This window comes from Haliotis cracherodii, unplaced genomic scaffold (assembly GCF_022045235.1).
Source record: "Haliotis cracherodii isolate W230 unplaced genomic scaffold, xgHalCrac1.p SCAF_4, whole genome shotgun sequence".
Classification (NCBI taxonomy): domain Eukaryota; kingdom Metazoa; phylum Mollusca; class Gastropoda; order Lepetellida; family Haliotidae; genus Haliotis; species Haliotis cracherodii.
The window spans coordinates 40,415,696-40,435,513 of record NW_027266297.1 but is presented as its reverse complement, the minus strand read 5'-3'; the positions used below and the strand labels follow the sequence as shown (position 1 = coordinate 40,435,513).

Below are 19,818 nucleotides of genomic sequence, written 5' to 3'. Positions count from 1 at the left end.
GCTGTGCAGAATTGTGTCGCTTGGGCATGCCAGAAACATGATTGTGGGTTCAAATACATGTGTGCCTTGATTGTGTTTCTATGTTTGTCAGCACCATAACCGTGCTCGTGGGTTTCACAGAAGTGGTAAACGTCTGATACCTGCATCACTTCCGACTCTCCTCACACATTAAGTGGGTACAATGTGTGAAGCCCATTTCTGGTGTCCCCCGCCGTGATATTGCTGGAATATTACTAAAAGCGGCGTAAAACCTTATTCACCCACTCACACATTAAGCTGACACGCTGTGATATAACTGGAATACTGTTGAAAGCGGTGTTAAACACAACTCACTCACTCACTATTTGCTGCAAAGATATGCAGATTTCTGTTGTTTTCTGGATTCTGGGCATTCATGTATTGCATCCCTCTTGCAGTGTTCGATTCAGGCCGCACCATACATTAAAGATGGTACTTGTTGATACCCTGCCTGGCACTCGGCATCAAGGGTCTGAATCAATGACTGATTGGCTCGGAGTCAGTTTTCTGTGTTTGAGTGGGTATCCATGTGAAACCGCGTCTTGTATCTCAGTGGGCTAGCACTATACAAAGCAGCATTAGTCGGGACAAGTACAAGCAGCCACAGCACCCACCCAGGTGGGCATACCAAAAACAAAGATTATGTGAAATGTGTTCCTATGGATAAGGTGAAAATCATTTGATATTGATATTGAGTTGAGCATATAAGCACTTGCGTCCATTGTGTGTCCTAAACAATTATCATATATTTTCTGGAATACAAAAATTTAGACCCCTGAAGATCCGGGGTAGAATAGGTCTTCAACAACCCATGCTTTCCGTAAATGTAAGAGGTGGGTATGCTTGTCGTAAGAGGCGACTAAGGGGATCGGGTGGTCAGGCTCGCTGACTTAGTTGATGCATGTCATCGATCCCCATTGTGTGCAGCGCTGTGGCAACATGCAATGGGTCGATGGCCTACACTTGGTGAATAAAATGATGGTAAAAACCGATACCAAATTGGTAAACTATCTTCCCGAAGAGGTCGCCGGAAGAGATGCCACTGTTGGTCTTGGAAGACGCATGCACGCTCGTCACTATATAAGTGCAGTAATCTTGGACGCGATGATTGATAGGTTTAATTACTATGGTCAGATAGTACATTCAGGGATGTGAAATCTGCACGGAAACGCGGAAAATCGCGTTTTTTAAAGCAATAGTCCGCGTAAAAATATAATCAAAGATTTAAAAAAAACACTCCGAAAAATATGATCGAAAACCGGATATGGGCACAGATTGTCCTGTTTTCGGTCAAAGCCTACAGCATCATAGGTTTTCGGACATCATACGTTAACTATCACGAATATTTGCGCTATAACGTGGGGTGGCGTCACACAGAAATTGTAAATACTCAGAGTCAGATGATGGTTTGTTTTTAAGATAAAGTTGTCTTTTAGCCTATAAGTGAATGAGATTTTTTACAGTTGTTCGTGTGATTAGGTAGAAAACTACCCCATGCTCCCAGACCCCCTAGACTTTTCCTCTCCTTTTTCCGGGAAAACCTGCTTACATCCCTGTACATTACCAGCACAGTGCCATAACTGGCAAGAGCAGCCAACAATGCTGTCTCAAAGTGTGGTAGTACTACAATCTGCCACACTACGTTATTCAATAACCCTTTGAACAACACTACTTCAGGACCTCGTGGTCTAGGGAGCTGAAGATCGTTGGTTCAATCGTCGTCCTCGTCATACCAAAGGACTAAAACATTGTAGGGGCTAAAACAAGGACTGGTGGATCGGATTCGGTATACCGTATCATGTGAATGGGATATACTCTGGCATGGTATCTCAGTGGACTAGCACTATATATAAAACCGGTATTAGTCGGGACTGGATCCCGCTGGTCAAGAAGGCTTCCTCCAAAAATGACCCCATCATTTGCATAATGCTTGTCAGACAGTAACTCTTCAAGTTGTAAAGGGGTGGAAATCTGACGGAGCCTAATCTGGTGAATACGGAGGATGTTCAACAATTTCAAAGCAACAGTTATGCATTGCGCTCAGGTGCATTGACCTAGTGGGACACACCTTTAGTTTTCCAGTTTTCCAAGACGTTTAGATTTGATATGCTCACGCAGATTAGCATAATGTTGGCTAATAATTATATGACCTTTCGGGAGGTAGTCCACCACTAAGATACCTTTGGAATATCAGAGAATCGAAGCCGTGTCAGTTGATGGAACAGACTTTGCCTTCTTCGTGGGAGGAGACTTTTGTAGCGCCCTTACATTTCCGCTGCATTGGCCATATTGGCAATGTGACGTGTGGGGAGTCGTCAATCATCCATAATCAGGATATGTACCAGTATTTTACCAACATTCTCCTGAAGAAGGCAGTTGAAGGTCTTCTTGATCTTTGATCTTGGAGGCTCTCTCTTCCCCTTCTGAACACTGAACAGAGAATACCTAGTAACTTTGATGCCTGCAGAAAAGAACTGGCCTGGTTGTGTTAATGGTTCAAGTGCAGCATGTACAATATATTCAATACATGCCAACTATTAAGGCTGCACTATACACCATTCGTACACAGGCTCAGATCCTTTCAGCTACCCCTCGTACGAACTGTCTGATAGGCATTGCTTAGAAGTTGACGGATGACAAAGTAGACACAATTTGTGGATAACAACTTCTTTAATATGGTGAAGGCGACGTTTCGGTATAGATCCTTATACTGTTGTCGCGTTACACCCCTCGAACGTTTGCCATGTCGGAAATAGGTTGCATAAATCAACATCAAGTGAAACTTCTAGGATTACCTCCGCACTATTTGCTGTACAATACTTTAAAAGTTTCTTAAAATTAAACATGTTAACTTGAATTATATTAGCCTTAACCAGATGTAGACTCGCAGAAGCCGAGGTGGCGTGAATGGGCACGAGTAGTGTCGACTAGCAGTAGTTTGAAAAAGAATAAATTCGTCTATACCTCTTGAAGTGGTCTTCCAAGGTCCTGAAGACCAACGGTGGTATCCCATCCGGCGCCTGGGGAAAGTCATGTTATTTTCTCAAATACTTTCTCAAATAAACATTCCCATAGTTTGTTTATGATATACGACTTGTTCACATACATTATGTTCAATTTATGAAATCTAGGAACAATATAATACTTTGTGAGAACACACATTTGAGGCAAGTACTGATTTGCACTACACAATATCAGAGATATCCACCTTTTATATATTCATAGGAACACATTTCACATAAAGTTTCTTTTGGTATGCCCACGTGTAGATCTACCAGTTTCTAATTTAAGACGATGTGCACTGCCTTTTAACCTTGCCAACGCAACACGAAATATATTTTAGTTATACAACCAATTATATTCCAACCAACGCAAAACTGTGTTTAAGTAGAGAGTACGAAAACGTTTTCGAGCCTAGAGATTGGTGTGCAGATTTATCCTACATGCACCTGACGGAGTATATGTTGTATGGAGGACACCCAATAATGAATAAATACCCGGACTTATCAGGGAAACTGTTCCATTTGGTGGCTGGTCCGTTATGATCTTGTGATGTACGTTGCGCTGTGGGCAGCAGCCTGGACAATTGCACCAGAGACGGTGGAGGTCATGTTGTGCCCCATACTAACAAGACCCATGAAGATCCGGTTTTCAGTAACCCATAGTTGTCGTAACAGGCTGGCGGTCGGGTAGCCTCGTGGTAAAAGCGTTCGCTCGTCACGCCAAAGACCCGGGTTCGAAACCCGACGTGGGTACAATGTGTGAAACCCATTTCTGGTGTCCCCCGCCGTGATATTGCTGGAATATTGATAAAAGGGGCGTAAAACCACACTCGCTCACTGTCGTAACAGGCGACTCACTGTCGTAACAGGCGACTAACTCGGTTGGGTGATCAGGCTCGCTGATTTGGTGGATGCACGTCATCGAATCCTAAGTGAGTAGATCGATGCTCATGATATCAATCATTAGATTTTACTGGTCGAGATTCGATTATTTACAGACCGCCGTCATATTGCTTGAATATATGATGTGCGTGTATATCGCCTTCGAGCATTCACTGAGTGTAAGGGTAGTATTCTTTCTCGACGAACCAAAAAGCGTTGAATATTCAGCGAGTTCGTGTCATCGCGTCAAGATGATAACTGGTTCATTGTTCACTAATCGGTCTGGATGTTTACTAGGTTCAGTCAGTTTTGATCACACAAAAATAAAGAATACATTTTATGAATTGTTTTATTAATAAAATATAAACTTTGCATGTGTAAATTCATGGTACCCATATGTATCTGCATAGTATTAGTACAGCTGAAAAAAATCCATAGGTTTGCGAATCATATATTTACGTGACTATGCTTGATTTGATTTGGAAGAACTGACAAGGACTAGCAATTAAGACGAAAGAAAGACACATAACTACACTACTACATATTAGCACATAAATGCAGAGGGTGTCTCGACCAATCAGAAGTCAGACATTTGAAATCCCACCAATCACATTAAGGTATATCTATCGTTTCTGGAAGTTGGCACATGAGGCTACTAGATATGTTGTATAAATATAATAAATATGAAAATATTCTCTGTACATGCACTTAGTCTGTCATTGATGAACCCAGGCTGTTGAAATTCCAAACTGTACTCCATAAACATTTTCCATTCAAGTCGGAAGACCATGGTCAATAATTAAACTCGGAATACACGGAGTCAGGAATACAGGAATACAGGAATAAATAAACAAGCGTGGATTCATCAGTATCTGTATCACATGTATAGCCACGGGAGGCTGGGGGGAGGGGCAGTTCGCATGATGTCCGGGGCGGTTCCTGGAACCTGCATCTCTCCTGTCATGCTGTTTGTGCTTCATATAATGAGATCATTGAGAAATCACTGGGCCGTCGCGGAAAGTTCATTTGCAAGCATTCCTTTGCTTATTCTTGGACGTCTCCGATTTCTGTTCTGTCGGAAGGTCCATGTTTTGGAGGTCAGTAAAAGCTACACCTTTATGACCGAGCTTGGCAGCCAACGCCTCCAATGTGTTACCATGGTGCGTTTACCAATGTCGTCACGAACACGACAACTCGATGGAACAAGGTTTCCACGATTTCCACGGGCTGTTTCGGCAGGTGTGGACCACATTGTCCAGAGCTAGTGTCCTTGAAACACTGCGGAAGTCGGGTCACCCCAACCCCAACACTTTGAGCCAATGGGAGGCTCCTTGTACTAAACCTTGACAACGTGGTGGAGTTTCAGACGACCCCGATGCCGATGATGAGAGTCACGAGAGCCAGGAACGTGATCTGAGGATGCCGTCTGTCCACTGATGACGCGATGCTAGTGTCGTCTGCCCAGCTGTTCTCCAGGTAGTCCTCCCCCTCCTCTAGACGGAAGATCTTCACAATGTTGGAGGGGTCTTCTGGCTTGTAGCCCTTCCTGGATATTTTCTCAGCTGAAAGCGAAATATGTCAATGCATTACCATGACTTTAGCAGAGATGTCTTATGGTTTTGAAAGGGTTGTTTTTATTTACACCTAACGGTCACTATGGGTCACTATGAAAATAAAGAAAAAAGTATTTCTATGTTCTGGGAAGTGTAAAGAGAAGTATTTCTTTGTTCTGGGAAGTGTGTAAGAAGGGTTCCTTTTCTCGGATCATTGTAAACTGCCGGCAATGTTTGATCGTGGCTAAAAATGAAACAAGAAATGAGGAAGAGAATTCATGGATGTCAACTTCTTTATTATCAGGTGATGAGGGAGTAAGCATATCCTCCGAAACGTTGTGTTCCTCATAATAAAGAAGTTGACATCCATAAATTCTATTCCTTATGTGTATCACTTCTAAATGCTAAAGCTTAGACTTAACAAGAAATGGTTATTTGATGGTGATGTATTTGATACGGGATCATAGTTGTGGTATGGACCGGAAGTTTGTAATGTTTCGGCGACTGTCTTCAGACTAGCAACGTGCTGATATGCTTGGTGTAGCCTGAATGAAAGAAATGGATGCTTGGGAATTTGGGGGAAGGGTATTGATGCATTGTGTGGCATGATGGTAGGGTATCGATGGGTGGTAAGAGGGGCGTATCAATACTTGAGGTAGTATAAGGGAAGTATCGATACTTGGCATTGCACGAGAGGTCGGTATCACGGGTTGATGACTTACAGCACTTCCCGTAGGCTCCCTCCAAACAGATGGACTGTCCCTGGACGCAGCGACAGAGACTGCAGTCGGACCGGAACCACTGCCCATGGCGGACCGGGCCGCACCAACTCCGTCTTACTTCATACTCACAGTACCGCCCGTAAAACTCTCTGAAACAATACCATCGGAACAAATGACATTTTGCACAAAATGGATCTTTGATCAATAATCATCCTACATCTACCCAATCATAAAAACATTGCATTGTGTCACATTTTTCTTTTTATATCTAGTTATAATTCCATATTACATTACTTTTGCTAGGGGAAATCAGACGTCATTTAATAAATTTATACATAACATATCATGAGAATCAGTTTTGTCCATCATATTCCAAAAATTGTGGAGTAGTATATATATTCAAATTTCATTTTTTAGTCCACTAACATTCAGGAAACATGTGTGGTAAAAAAGCAGTAGATATCACACATATCAACTTACTTTTTACATTGGCAGAAGCTCCCAAGGATGCACACGCCGTTGTTCTTACAGCATTCCTTCAGATACCTCTCTGGTGATTGGGTTTCTGAGGGAAAGAAACATTTGATTTAAACACAAAAAGCCTCACACAAACTGAAACTACCCGACACTGTCAGGGACAATGCACATTCCATAAAATGATTAACTTTCACTCTTTAGCTGAGTAAAGAAATGACCAGTAACCATTTATCAACGAACAATAGTCCATGACCGGTCTTAAATTTCTCGCGCGCCTTTATTAAACCTCAAGTACACTCCTTTAAGATTAAATGGAACAGATAGCCACAATTTAGTATTATCAAACACCGTTTTCATCCACACGCAGCAACGACGACAATAGAGGTAGCGATTAATGTATGCCTATTTACAATAGCTTACGGAAACGCCCGAGGGCATCCGAGTGGGGGTCAAGGTAACTATGAGGGTTGGGGACAGGAAGGAATGGCGTCAGTCGGGGACCTAATTGCAATTAGGGTACCTGGGTTGTTTTGGTCAGGAACGTAATCTCCTTTACTGATGTGAATTGCTAGGTTACTAGGGTCGTAATATACTCCACGGTTGCCCTTGATGGCTCTCAGGGGAATAAACTTTCAAGGATGTTAAATAACGTTGGCGGGTGATTGGTGCTTACATTTGCCATCTCGATATATGACCGTTAACGGCAGTATACGACACAGGGTCGTGATGTAACGGCTATATACCACACGTATAAGTAAATCTATTGAGCAAATATGTGAGCCATTACGTTTATGCAATAACACTTGAAGCATGTCGGCGGTCCATCTTGAAGCTAACAGTTGAAGCAGAACGGTTGTGCATCTTGCATCTTTTAAGGCATCTTCAAAAGACATGGGCCATCGCAATAGGGAACGGACTGTATTACGGGCGGGTATGGGTTAAACTAAGAATCGTATTGTCATTGTGAACATGGAGAATGTATAATGTGGTGTTTAAGGTTTATGTCACTTTGAAGTACCAGCAATCTGGATCAGTTCATTAACAATAACAATAAAATAATACATCAAGACAACGCCTAAATTCACATAATGTTCTACTTGTCTCAGAGCATATATTTAATACCCCTTGCCATTTTCATACACCCCCAACTCTCGCAGCCTTTACCCAACCCCTTTTCAGCGCTAGCAGCCTATACTCAACCCCTTTTCAGCTCAAGCAGCCTATACTCAACCCCTTTTCAGCTCGAGCAGCCTTTACCCAACCCGTTTTCAGCGCTAGCAGCCTATACTCAACCCCTTTTCAGCTCAAGCAGCCTATACTCAACCCCTTTTCAGCTCAAGCAGCCTTTACTCATCCCCTTTTCAGCTCTAGGAATAGAAAGAGACGAGGGTTCCTAGCTGCTGGGGTGGGGGTGGGGGGTGGGGGGGTGTGTCCTATATACACTGATTAAAAGAAGTTAAGAACACTCGACTAAAGTTAATCTGGTATAGCAGTGTAGCGTCTTCTTTTGAGTAGTTTATTACTTATATTTAACCGTACACATTTATTTCGGGGACTATGTGAGTGTAGGTTCTAGTAGCAGCTTCTAGATCTGTAGTGGAAATCACCAAGCTATCGAGTTGGACGCTTCTTCAGTTGAGGTACATTTATCATGTGTACTTGCAATGTCGGGTGTCTTCGTTGATTCAAGATTACAAGCCTTGTTTCATTCTTATAACACCTTGACCATAAACCTTGAGTCAACTGAGGGTCGAAATGGCCACAAAGCTCGCCTTACAAACATTTGCACGTATCAGTAAGATCGCTGAACCAACTCTGAAATTCATTACCTCATCAAAAGCTTTTAAAGGAATAAAAACAGAGATAAGAAATCTCCGTACAAACATGCTTGCCTTTGACTCCCCCGCGTGCAGTTCATTATCGGAGTGGGGGCATTGCGACATACCGCAGAATTACAGATGTTAGGCCGGTGGGGGTTGGTGGGTAATTGTAGAGGCATCCTTCATCCGAGCACACCGTATCAGTTCTAACACCCCGGTTTACCCTCTACACGATCGTCTTTATCTTAACTGATCACACGCAAGTGGTGAAAGTTAGCTAACGAGCGGTCCAACCTTAAGGTTGGTACTTGTGATGCTACGAATCTTAAAAAAACAATTAAACAGCTTAAAAGAAACACGTGGCTACTGTGGTACCTCTTGTGGGCATTACCATTGAATTTTGAACGTATATGTTCTTTTCCATGTGCATCAAATGTAGTCCCTCAGCTGTGCCAGGGTAGCCAGCACGTATCACTCACACAAACACGCTGTGATGACTCATATACAGTAAACTACGGTTATAACGAACTACTAATTTTAGTTCGTTATAACCGTAGTTAGTTATAAGTACATATACAGCATGACTACAGCAAGTGGTCGGGACCAAAGAGTAAGTTATATCCGTCAGTTCGTTATAAGGGTGTTCGTTATAACCGTAGTTTACTGTATTGTTGAACCTCTCCCTCTCGCGTTTCTGGCTTACCTGCTTTGTAGCCGAAGCTGAATCGCTTGTTTCTTGTACTGGAATGTATGATGCTTTTTAACCATCTTGGGGAGTCTGAAAAAAACAAAAAGTATTGTTTTAATCAGTTCAGCACAAGCTACAAGAGTGTGTCCTTAACATAGTTGGGGTGAATCTACTGTAGCGTGTCTTTGCATGTTACAATTGATAGACGGTACAGACAGTTTAATAAACGCGAAACACCACTAATACATTCACGTTATCAGGCCATACATCAAGAAGACATACAGTCATGTGGAGACAATATTTGACAGCGTTGCCTCGTGACTGACATGTGACAAGAAGATGGCGCCAATCTGTACACGGCAGACTCGCGAATTGCCCTCTCAACCTAAGTAACCACTGGAATATTTGCAAAACTTTATCATTTACGATCTTCCCGAGACTAAATCCATGTAATGTATCTCTCCTGAAGATATTTCGCACAATTTCATTCACTTAGCAAGGAGATGCTATCGTTGGTATCTACCTGGCTCTTAGTAGCCTCGTTATCGCATCTCTTTCATTTCTCCCTTCACCCGGACAACCACTTGGCTCAAACAATCAGAGCGGCGTGTTAACGGATTAACCTCACAACAGATTGAGCGTTAAACCCGTAACCTTGTGATCCGAGTTAATCCTTTAACTGGCGTGCGAGGATTAATGAGAGAGGGTTTGGGCTTCGAGAGTACCGCCCGTTAGTGGCGACGAACAATTAGCATCATTAGGGTAACTTTTTCTCTCGGCAGAACTACTTGAAGTTGAGTGGTAAGGACCGTAAAGAAGGATATGGCATCGACTTTTACTGGCTTGAGCCACTTGTAGTATAAAAGCACTTGTAATCGTAACTTTTCCAGAACTGGTTATTCGTGATTAAAACAGAACAACCTAATTAAGGAAAGCATATTAGGCTAACATGTGTCATGAATGAGTTCGTTGTGTTTCGTCAAGTCATACGTCGTTGACCTACTAGTTGGTTTGTCTGGTCCAAACAACATTGAATATATACATTATGTCATGTGTTAAAACTGTCACATGGTTGCGGCTGCTGAAAAGATATTTCTTGATTTTTCCAACCCTCTTTTGTCGACTAAATTAGTGGTAAAATGACGAAAATACGGCTCACTTGTTAGGGTGTTCTTGTGGATTAGAACCCAGACTCCCTATCGCATGCATATAACGCTGACTCCATTTAAGCCGTACATCTTCTTTGAAATGGTTCAGATGAAGCAGAGAATAATTTAAAGAAAATATATTGACGTCATCGTCAGATTAGGGTCGTGAGAATAGGTCACATTTACTATTTACGTTCAATATGGAAAGGCATGTACACTTTCACACCACATAAACATGACCTGCGACGTTAAGCTAAATATTAGTCACCAGAACAGTAAAATGTGGGATATTCACAAGTGTAAATAAACAAAGAGCGTTCCGTGGACTACCATAACAAACAGCCTGACACACAGAACCTTCCACAGCGCTATCCGACACGGGGTTATCTCCCGTGACCCCGGTCAGCGAGGTCAGGGATACTGACCGTGGACATGATATGAATACCAAGTATAGGGTGTCCGCTCAGGCCTACAATTTACCTATATGTCATGCCGCCGGACATCGCTTCCTCGGACAATGCTTGCTGGTGTTCATTTATCACCCAGTGTAGGACTGACGTCCACAGTTGACGTACGTTAATATTAGGTTTCTGCTTCACTGGAGATATGTATCCGTTCCGTGTGATTGATTTCATATCAGTTTGACCTGGGGTGGTTACTTTTCTTAAAATTGCAAGTACTTGGACAGGTTTATGAATACACGCTCAACGGCAGGTGATGCAAAAACTCCATCAGACCGTCAACTATGCACCGTCCTCGGGATTATGTTTCAGTGTCTTTCGGTATCCTAGTTCCACAGAGTGAGTGATGGTTTTACGCCGTATTAAGCAATTTTCCAGCAATATCACGGCAGGGGACACCAGAAATGGGCTTCCCATGTGGGGAATCCAACCCTGGTCTTTGGCGTGGCGAGCGAACGCTTTACCCACAAGGCTACCCCACGGACGCAGTTCCACAGAGTGAGATGATTATCTCCCATACACAGCACGGAGTGTCTACGTCAGATTTTTATTAATCCGAATTAAACGTTTTATGGGTTATTCTGGTTTATTGTGCACTGCATACACGGCAAAACCGTACTCGAGCCCATGGAAGATGAGTCTAGTGTTTCGTACTTCGAGATAAGGATGGTGTCGATATAGACCATGAGGTTATATCGTCTTATACGTAATCTGCAGCGTTAAAGTATACACCCATGTTTGATGCTGGCTAAAAATGAAACAAACAAGTAAGGGTTATTCGATGGTGAGTGAGTTTGATTCTTCGCCGCTTTTAGCAATATTCCAGCAATATCACGGCGGGGGACACCAGAAATGAGCCTCACACATTGTACCCATGTCGGGAATCGAACCCGGGTCTTCGGCGTGACGAGCGAATGTTTTACCCACTGGGCCACCCGACCGCGCCCTGATGTATTGGACCTTACATATGCAGTGTTTCAGCGAGTGTTTTCAGCCTAGTAACGTTTCGATAACGTTCGTAAATTTCCGGTCAAATCAAGTGTGTGTAACGATATCGAAGACGTAAGATCTAAATACTATAAAAGTGTATGCCTCTTTTGATATCAAACACCCTACTGAGGCATAGATCCGAACTTCGGATTTTTGCGATATTAACGAGTTTTCCCAGCATTGCATTTATACAGCCCACGTATATATTTACGGACTCAACGTATTGAATGCAATCTTAATGCATGGTTATTTAGCTCTACCAAACGTGACACGCAGCCCCCTTTGCGTGTAGCCTTGTATTATTACCCATTACGCGATGTGGTATGTAAGTATAATGTGTAACGCGTGTCATGCACTGCATCTACCATGTCTATTGCTATACCGTTAAACTCTGCAGAAACAGGAAATGACCATCCAGCTGTTGGTGCTATGTATACATGGCACACTCTTAAGAGTGCAAAATGCGCTTGAACAGTCGTAAAGTTCAAAGAAAATTCTACTACTTACATGCATCATGTGCAATTATGCCTTTACCAAAGGTAAATTGCTCTACTTTATCATGACTGGGTTCAAGGAGAGATTCAGTGCAAAACTATCAACCGTAAATAAATCATGTCCTCCCGGCTGGCGGCGCATGACGTCGCCCTCGTTTGAGGTACTCGTGAATGGACGTTTATGACCACTGGCTTGCTGGGGAGGTGGTGAGGTTAGACGGAAGGCTTGGAGAGACCACTTCGTTTAATGTGAAACATATGCCCTGTTATGGGTTCGCGCAACAAGCTGAAAACGATTTATTATTATTCTAACTGATTTGAAGATTCCTCTATGGAAGACAACTGGAGTTGGAGGATTCGGTATGGGTGCTAATACCTTTATCAAGTAATCGCGTTGCACTGATTGTAGAAACTGAAATCCGTAAGACAACTGACACAAAACGAAACGATACAACAGGTGTCAGCTTAGTACGATGATTTTGCTTGAAAAAATATTTTCAAAGCCCGGGCAACTGCGAGTACTATGGGTAAACGTTATGGCTCTGTATCAAGGATCATGGATACCCTGACTAACCTGTAAATAGCAGTGTAGTATCACAAGACGTGCAATGTAAATAATTGCCTACTAAATACTTATTTCAGTTATTATTCGTTCCGTTTCGTCAGCGTCAGTGTTTCATATGTAATTAAACCGGCAATTTCTGTGAACGTGTTTTTATCTTATGTCGCAGTACACGTTTAGGACTTGTTAACGTTCACGTCGCTTTGAGTCGCGTTTACGTCAAAACACCGACTTCTTTCACCATGGCAGTACACCATAAGGACGTAACCTTTATAGGATAATCACGGAACAATTAGCACGATTCTGGTGTTTACCAAGTCGCACAAACACTGATAAGACAGTAACGGAATGAACTCTGTGCTTAAGGGTCACTGTACCCTCAGTTTTGAGGTATCTCTGATAAGTACGCTATTAACAGCGTGCAGCAGCCACTATTTACTATACCTACGCTTGTTTTCATGCTGTGTCCACAACTACAAGGTCAGGTTCAACGACCGGATATATATCTTTGTTCTTGTGGGAGTGGGATGGGTTTGGTGCAGCATGGAGCTAAGGTGTAAGAAGCATCGCAATCGACTTATCGTGTTCAAGGAAATGTCTGATTGACGTTGTGTTCTCCTATCATTGTTAACTAGAAACTAGAACCTGTTTAATAGTACTACTTGTATATAGTCGCATTAATTCATTGACTTCAAAACGAATGAGTTTTCTCATTTAGATCTCTTTGCCGAAAATCAGGTTGAAATCGTTGCTTTACGAATTCTCTCTAATTGTGAGCTTGTTAAACCGATAAATGATTTTAATCTGATTTGAGACTTACCTGGGTCCCGTTCAACAAAGCGACCTTAGCATTAAGACTATCATAACTACTATACTTTAACAAAGACATAAGACAATCGTAGAACTACCATAACCCCCATACTGCAACGCTTAGACGATCGTAACTCCCATGCTTTTACATAAACTTACGAAACTCGTAGTGCTAAGACGGTCGTAACTCCCATACTTTAACATAAACTTGCGAAACTCGTAGTGTTAAGACGATCGTAACTCCCATACTTTAACATAAACTTACGAAACTCGTAGTGCTAAGACGATCGTAACTCCCATGCTTTTACATATACTTACAAATATCGTAGCGCTAAGACGATCTACTAACTCCCATACTTTAACATAAACTTACGAAACTCGTAGTGTTAAGACGATCGTTACTCCCATGTTTTTACATATACTTACAAATATCGTAGCGCTAAGACGATCTTACTCCCATACTTTAACATAAACTTACGAAACTCGTAGTGTTAAGACGATCGTTACTCCCATGTTTTCACATATGCTTACAAATATCGTAGCGCTAAGACGATCTAACTCCCATACTTTAACATAAACTTACGAAACTCGTAGTGTTAAGACGATCGTTACTCTCATGTTTTCACATATGCTTACAAATATCGTAGCGCTAAGACGATCTAACTCCCATACTTAAACATAAACTTACGAAACTCGTAGTGCAAGGACGATCGTTACTCCCATGTTTTTACATATACTTACAAATATCGTAGCGCAAAGATTGTTTTGTGAAACGGGGCCCAGGGTACGAAGACTTGTAAATGAAAAGCCTGTTATCATCGTCCATGTTCAACATGTACCCACCATATGTTTAAAATGATGCCTGCAGTTCTTCAAACGGCTTCACCGTATTAAGCACGGCGTCCCTGACATATTTTCAGTGACAGTTGCAACTACAACATCTACAGCTGTTGCTGGTCATTCGCAGCGTCAGCCCCAGCATGCAAACATAACCCCTTGACCAGATGGGAGGGCCGGAGATGCGGGGATAAATGGACAGTAGTCCGTTACAGATAGCGCAATACGTCGGACCTGGTTCCCGCTGGTAACAGGCACTATAAACTTTCTCGCGGGACACAAGGGTCAATTAGAACTACGTTTATCGCGCATTGCGATGCTCTCATGCTTAGTTCGGACTTCCAAGACAGCGGGTAACTTCAAACGCTGAGGGGGAACATAATGATGGGGAGGATGGTACCTCAGGGGATTTTAACATAATAATTGGGGACAAATGTTTTTATTATCAGATAATTAAAAGCACGAGCAGTGATTGTAACTGATAGTACCGGGCTTGTGTTGGGCTCAAGTATTGTGGCAAGTAAAGGGGTTAATGTGTCGAAACAGTAAAAAAAAAGAGTGCATAGGAGTGATAGTTTTAATGCACCTTATATTTTACCATAAAGTAACGTTATGCTTTCTTTGACCCAAATTTAATCCTTAACACTAGAGACCATATACAGTTGACGTTTGTATTATGATAGAGCCACCATCTCGTATGCACTGCCGGGCAAAAGAAGTATAAACTGGATTTAACCCCAAAATTGCAAACGTTATCAAAACGTTACCAGGCTGATAACAAAATCGCCGAAACACTGCAAAATCAAGGTCCAAAACAAAACTGTGTATTTGTTTAATTCTAGCCCCCATCAAACATTGGTGAATACGTTCTCGGGACGGTTCTTTTGACGTTGCTCCACGTGTCTGACGTCAACAATCGTGAAGCAAGGTAAACCTAACCTTAAAATTTAAGTGTTTTTTTCTGCTTTTTGTGTTGAGGTGTGACAATGCTCCATGTATCTTGATCGGCGAATCTTATCTATAGCACCTATCTCAATTTTTCTATGAAAGACAAAGAACAAATGCCAAGGAATGAAATTAAAAAAACGTATAAAACAATATCCGCTCTGTGCGCTTTGATGTAGTCTTGTGTTCAATCAGATAAGCATTGTTAAAGTTTATACCCTGCTATAACACCAATCGCTTGACCCGGGCAGCTATTCAAAGTAATCAAAATTCTTCCCGCGCTATAACGAGGCAAATAGATAGCTACTCTACCCTCCCCAATATGGATGGACATCCATCAAAAACGATGATAACACGTCAGATTGACAGGCGATAAAACCCAAGATAACGACCATCGCCTTGTTTACAACCGCCGCGTTTCTTCGTCTCAATAACGATACGCCTACTCAGAGGGCGAGTGGTTCAAACAAGCCGCTTGCAGATGCACCTAATGGGGGACGAAGATGCTACATTGTCCGTGAACTGGAAGTAACGCGCTGCTTCTACCTACATACGGGGTCAGTTTGACCCACCAAGGAACCTGCGAGAGTTCACGGATAATAAACTCTCTTTGAGGTCATAAGTGAAGTAACAGAAGTGCGAGTTGTAACAGTAGCGGTAGGTGCTAATGTATCCCACATACTCCCTTAGAAGCAGGTATATCACAGAGTGCCAGTGTCTTTCACACTTCCGAGTATTGTCTGATTCCATCCCTGGAAAACATGTCTTTTAGAAGACCGAAACCAAGAAAATGTTTAGCCAGCTCCATTCCACATATGAAATGAACATCAGGGGAAAAACGTTTAAGAAAAAGGAGATATAATATAAGATTTCATGGACTATATTATGTCTGACGTATGGGGTAATTCATACATCAACCTGATGCTGTCGCGATATCTAAGACTAGCGTGATACGCTGGACCCTATCGACCCTGAGTTATTGGGAACAACATTTCTTTCATTTTGGATTCACTATTACACATTTACTCATACGAGAATATTGTATACGTGGTTGAATGTGTAGACCCATAAAAAGATTGTTGTGAGTTGTAGTTATAGACTCAGTCAACACATTTTGTTTTGTAATTTAGTCAAGATCCTTATTTCGCTAACCGTAATACGTAATACCAGTTTTTCCGCCTGTGGTACAGGTAAAATATTTACTTAATGTAAATGTATGCTAATCACGGGACGGATAGAATGGGTCTGGTAAAATAACATTTGTTGCCACGTTAATTTAATCTTACATAAATTTAAATAAAGATTGTTCGCAAGATTGTTCTCAGTGCATGCCGGGGGACAGTGCTAAACAGGACGGACCACATCTCAGATCTTATACAAATAGGCCCTCTAGGAAGACGCACCTGTTACTGACGACAGAGCCGGATTAAATGGAATGAAATTTATCTGATTTTGAGTCAGAGGCATATATAAGTGTCAATCGTAATTAAGACACCCCGGGGGCGTGAGGACAATGTACTGGACCGGACTGTGGCCAGTGTCAGCGGAGGGCGACAAAACGGCTAGTCACTCGAGGAGTTTAGGTCTGACAGGCACCTGCTGACCAGAGCTTATGACATGTTTTCTTACAGAGTTTTCTGCTAAAGCAATAAGGGACGGTGTTGCGTTAGAAGCTGGACTTAATATTGTTAACAATCTTTATATACTATAATGGGGATTAATATAGTATGAAGTTAAGCTGTGTATATTACCAATGGTCTGATCCTTAGGTCGTGGGACATAATACCATGTGGGGTACATGGATACCATCCACATTCCAAAGTAAACCTGCTATTACCGCTGAGCTAATATGGTATTACTACGAACTGATCAAAATTGTTACTGGTACCCGTTCGACGAAGATGCTGAAGAGAAACTGTCGGAAGGCAATGTTACGAGTGAAAATTTAATTGGTCTTGGTGGTACGTGGCCGAGATGTAAGGGAAGGATATATACCCAGAAAATCATTTTGAGCAAAATAATGCATTTTGAAAAGATTGTGATATGGATGCATAAAATGGCAAATATTGTGTCAGCGTTAAGGTTATACTCGCTTGCTACATGTTAATAAGGAAACATTCAATTTTGTCCTCCACAATTAACTATTAGTGACAGCCAAAAGGCTGTTTAGGTATTCCTTTTGCATAATGCAACTTGCGTCTATCCATCCCTAGCAACATTATGTCAACACACGGCAGTTGGATGCAGCACAAGATGGTGTTCTCCCATCAAACCCACACCCTTGTAATCCTATGTAATTAGGACCCACAGTGGGTATAATATTGATACGCGAGCTCTCCCCACCACCATAACCCTCTGTGTGGTATCATTACCACTGGTCCCCCAATAGGGAAGATTGCGTCATAACAACCCCTAGTGTATAGCTATCGGCGATGCTGTAACCATCCCTCCATCTCACAATGCACTATACTTTAGCGTAACGCAGTACCATGGGAAGAAACAGTTGGAGAAAGAATTCGTTGATTCCCATGGCAACGCTTCTAAAGCGTTATCCATCGGTGACGCTGGTATATATAGATATGTGTTGTGATGTGTTGGCTAGAAGTCCCCTGTTGTCACGCTTCACACGAACGCAGTTCAACATACGGTTAATGTTCCTTTTCCCTGCAGCGAGTCGCACAAAAAATATATAGACAAAATAAAAACATATTACTTACTTTGTGACATCGTTTCTGTAGTATACATAATCCAAATCAGAAGGGTGCACAGGTATCTGAAAACCATCATTCAATTGTGGTACACTTAAGGTATTATATTAGATATGAGAAATATTCGACTATCCCCATCAAACGTTGAGAAGCTTATACTCTGATGAATAAAACAACTCGGATATAAAACTATTTCTATTCAAATTGCATTCTGTCTCGGCCGTGTGAGGTGTCATGCTCGATTCTGCACGTTGACAAGTAAATGACATTTGACAGATGATGGTCATTCGTGACCAACTCTTTGATGTCAACAAAGATAGAACGAACAAATAGGTACACAGTGCCCTTTTTCTGACCTGTCTAATAACGTGGGAAATATTAATATACAATATTCGCACTACTAGTTAAATACAGAAAACCGTTCGACTATAACAAATGTGTATAGAGTTCATGTATATTATCTCCACTTCCAGTGGGTCTGTAACTTACAGTAATTAACATTACTGTCGCGAATAATAACATTTTTTTTATAAACGTAAGTTATTTACATATATTCCAATAAACAGAATTGTCATGACCAAGGAGTTCATTTCATATGTATAGAAAGTACTTGGTCATTAACGTGCCCATCAGCTGATGCTAATGTTTTCACTCATGGTCAAAACAAGTATGATAGATGAATAAAACACGTTGAGGAAGCGAACGTGATTTGCTTACCTGACAGTAGTGTATAAATCCATTTATATTTCCGTATGTTCCAGTGTTTTGTAACTATATCCCCTCTCAAGGTTTCCCCTCGCACTGACTCCATCCAAATCCCTCTAATGTTTGTAAGCTTATATTTCCCACGTGTTGCAACACTGATTTAGCCCTTTCCCAGGGGGCAGGGCTCGTTGATTGACATGGTCACGTGCCGCCCTCAACCAATTAACTGTGAGAATCGTATTCCGTTGGGCCCAGTTGTCATTGCTGGACAATGCGGCTGTTTTTACTCGCCGTTGCGCACCATTTGAGTTGAAAGATTGGGATTAGGTATTAAATCAAATTACCGGGCGTTTTCAATTGTTTCGCTACTGTCTCGCGTCACTGACTCTCATGTGTGAAAAGTGTGAAAGAAAGAACAATAAGAAATTGGTCCAATCGTCAGTGTATTTTTGGCATGTAGGTTTTACTTATGAGATGAATAGAAATGGTTAATTGTTATGAACCAGGGTGTGAATATCAAAGGCGGCGTGGTCGGATGTTTGGGTATGAGTGAGCAGACGTTCCCATCTCCTTGTCGTCAAAGTTAATATTTACTCGCTGTCTCACACCTTGTATACTAGTGTGATGGCGGGAATAAGCAAAATGTGTTACCAACTTCAAAGATACTTTCCCACAATGCCGGTGTCAATATTTGTCAAATTAAGTCACATATACACAAGTTCATTAACTTGTATGTACCACTCTCAAGAGTAAATATTTTATGCCGCCAAACGATTTCTATCTGTGTTGGTGATGAGACAGATTTACGTGAAGAGGAGGATGTTGTTGAATCAGATGTGGAGATGACAAAACAAAAACGTCAGACATGTTAGCTGACGAATGTTATCTTATTAGGCTAAAGAATACAAATCCATTAATGTGTAGGTAGGAAAGCAGTTTATTGAATATCGGGCAACATAAGATAAGGTGGGATATTGTGCACACGTTTATGTAATA

General features: G+C 41.8%; 1 protein-coding gene across 1 annotated transcript; it reads right to left on the bottom strand.

The window, feature by feature from the left end:
- Window positions 1-5,264: 5,264 nt before the first annotated feature.
- LOC139480588 (uncharacterized) lies at window positions 5,265-18,931 on the bottom strand. Its single transcript, XM_071263729.1, has 6 exons — window positions 18,835-18,931; window positions 18,127-18,182; window positions 9,178-9,252; window positions 6,658-6,742; window positions 6,178-6,326; window positions 5,265-5,464 (listed from the first exon to the last, which is right to left on the bottom strand). The coding sequence occupies exons 1-6, from the start codon at window positions 18,855-18,857 to the stop codon at window positions 5,265-5,267; spliced, it is 588 nt and encodes a 195-aa protein (XP_071119830.1). The 5' UTR covers window positions 18,858-18,931.
- Between the last annotated feature and the right edge of the window lie 887 nt (window positions 18,932-19,818).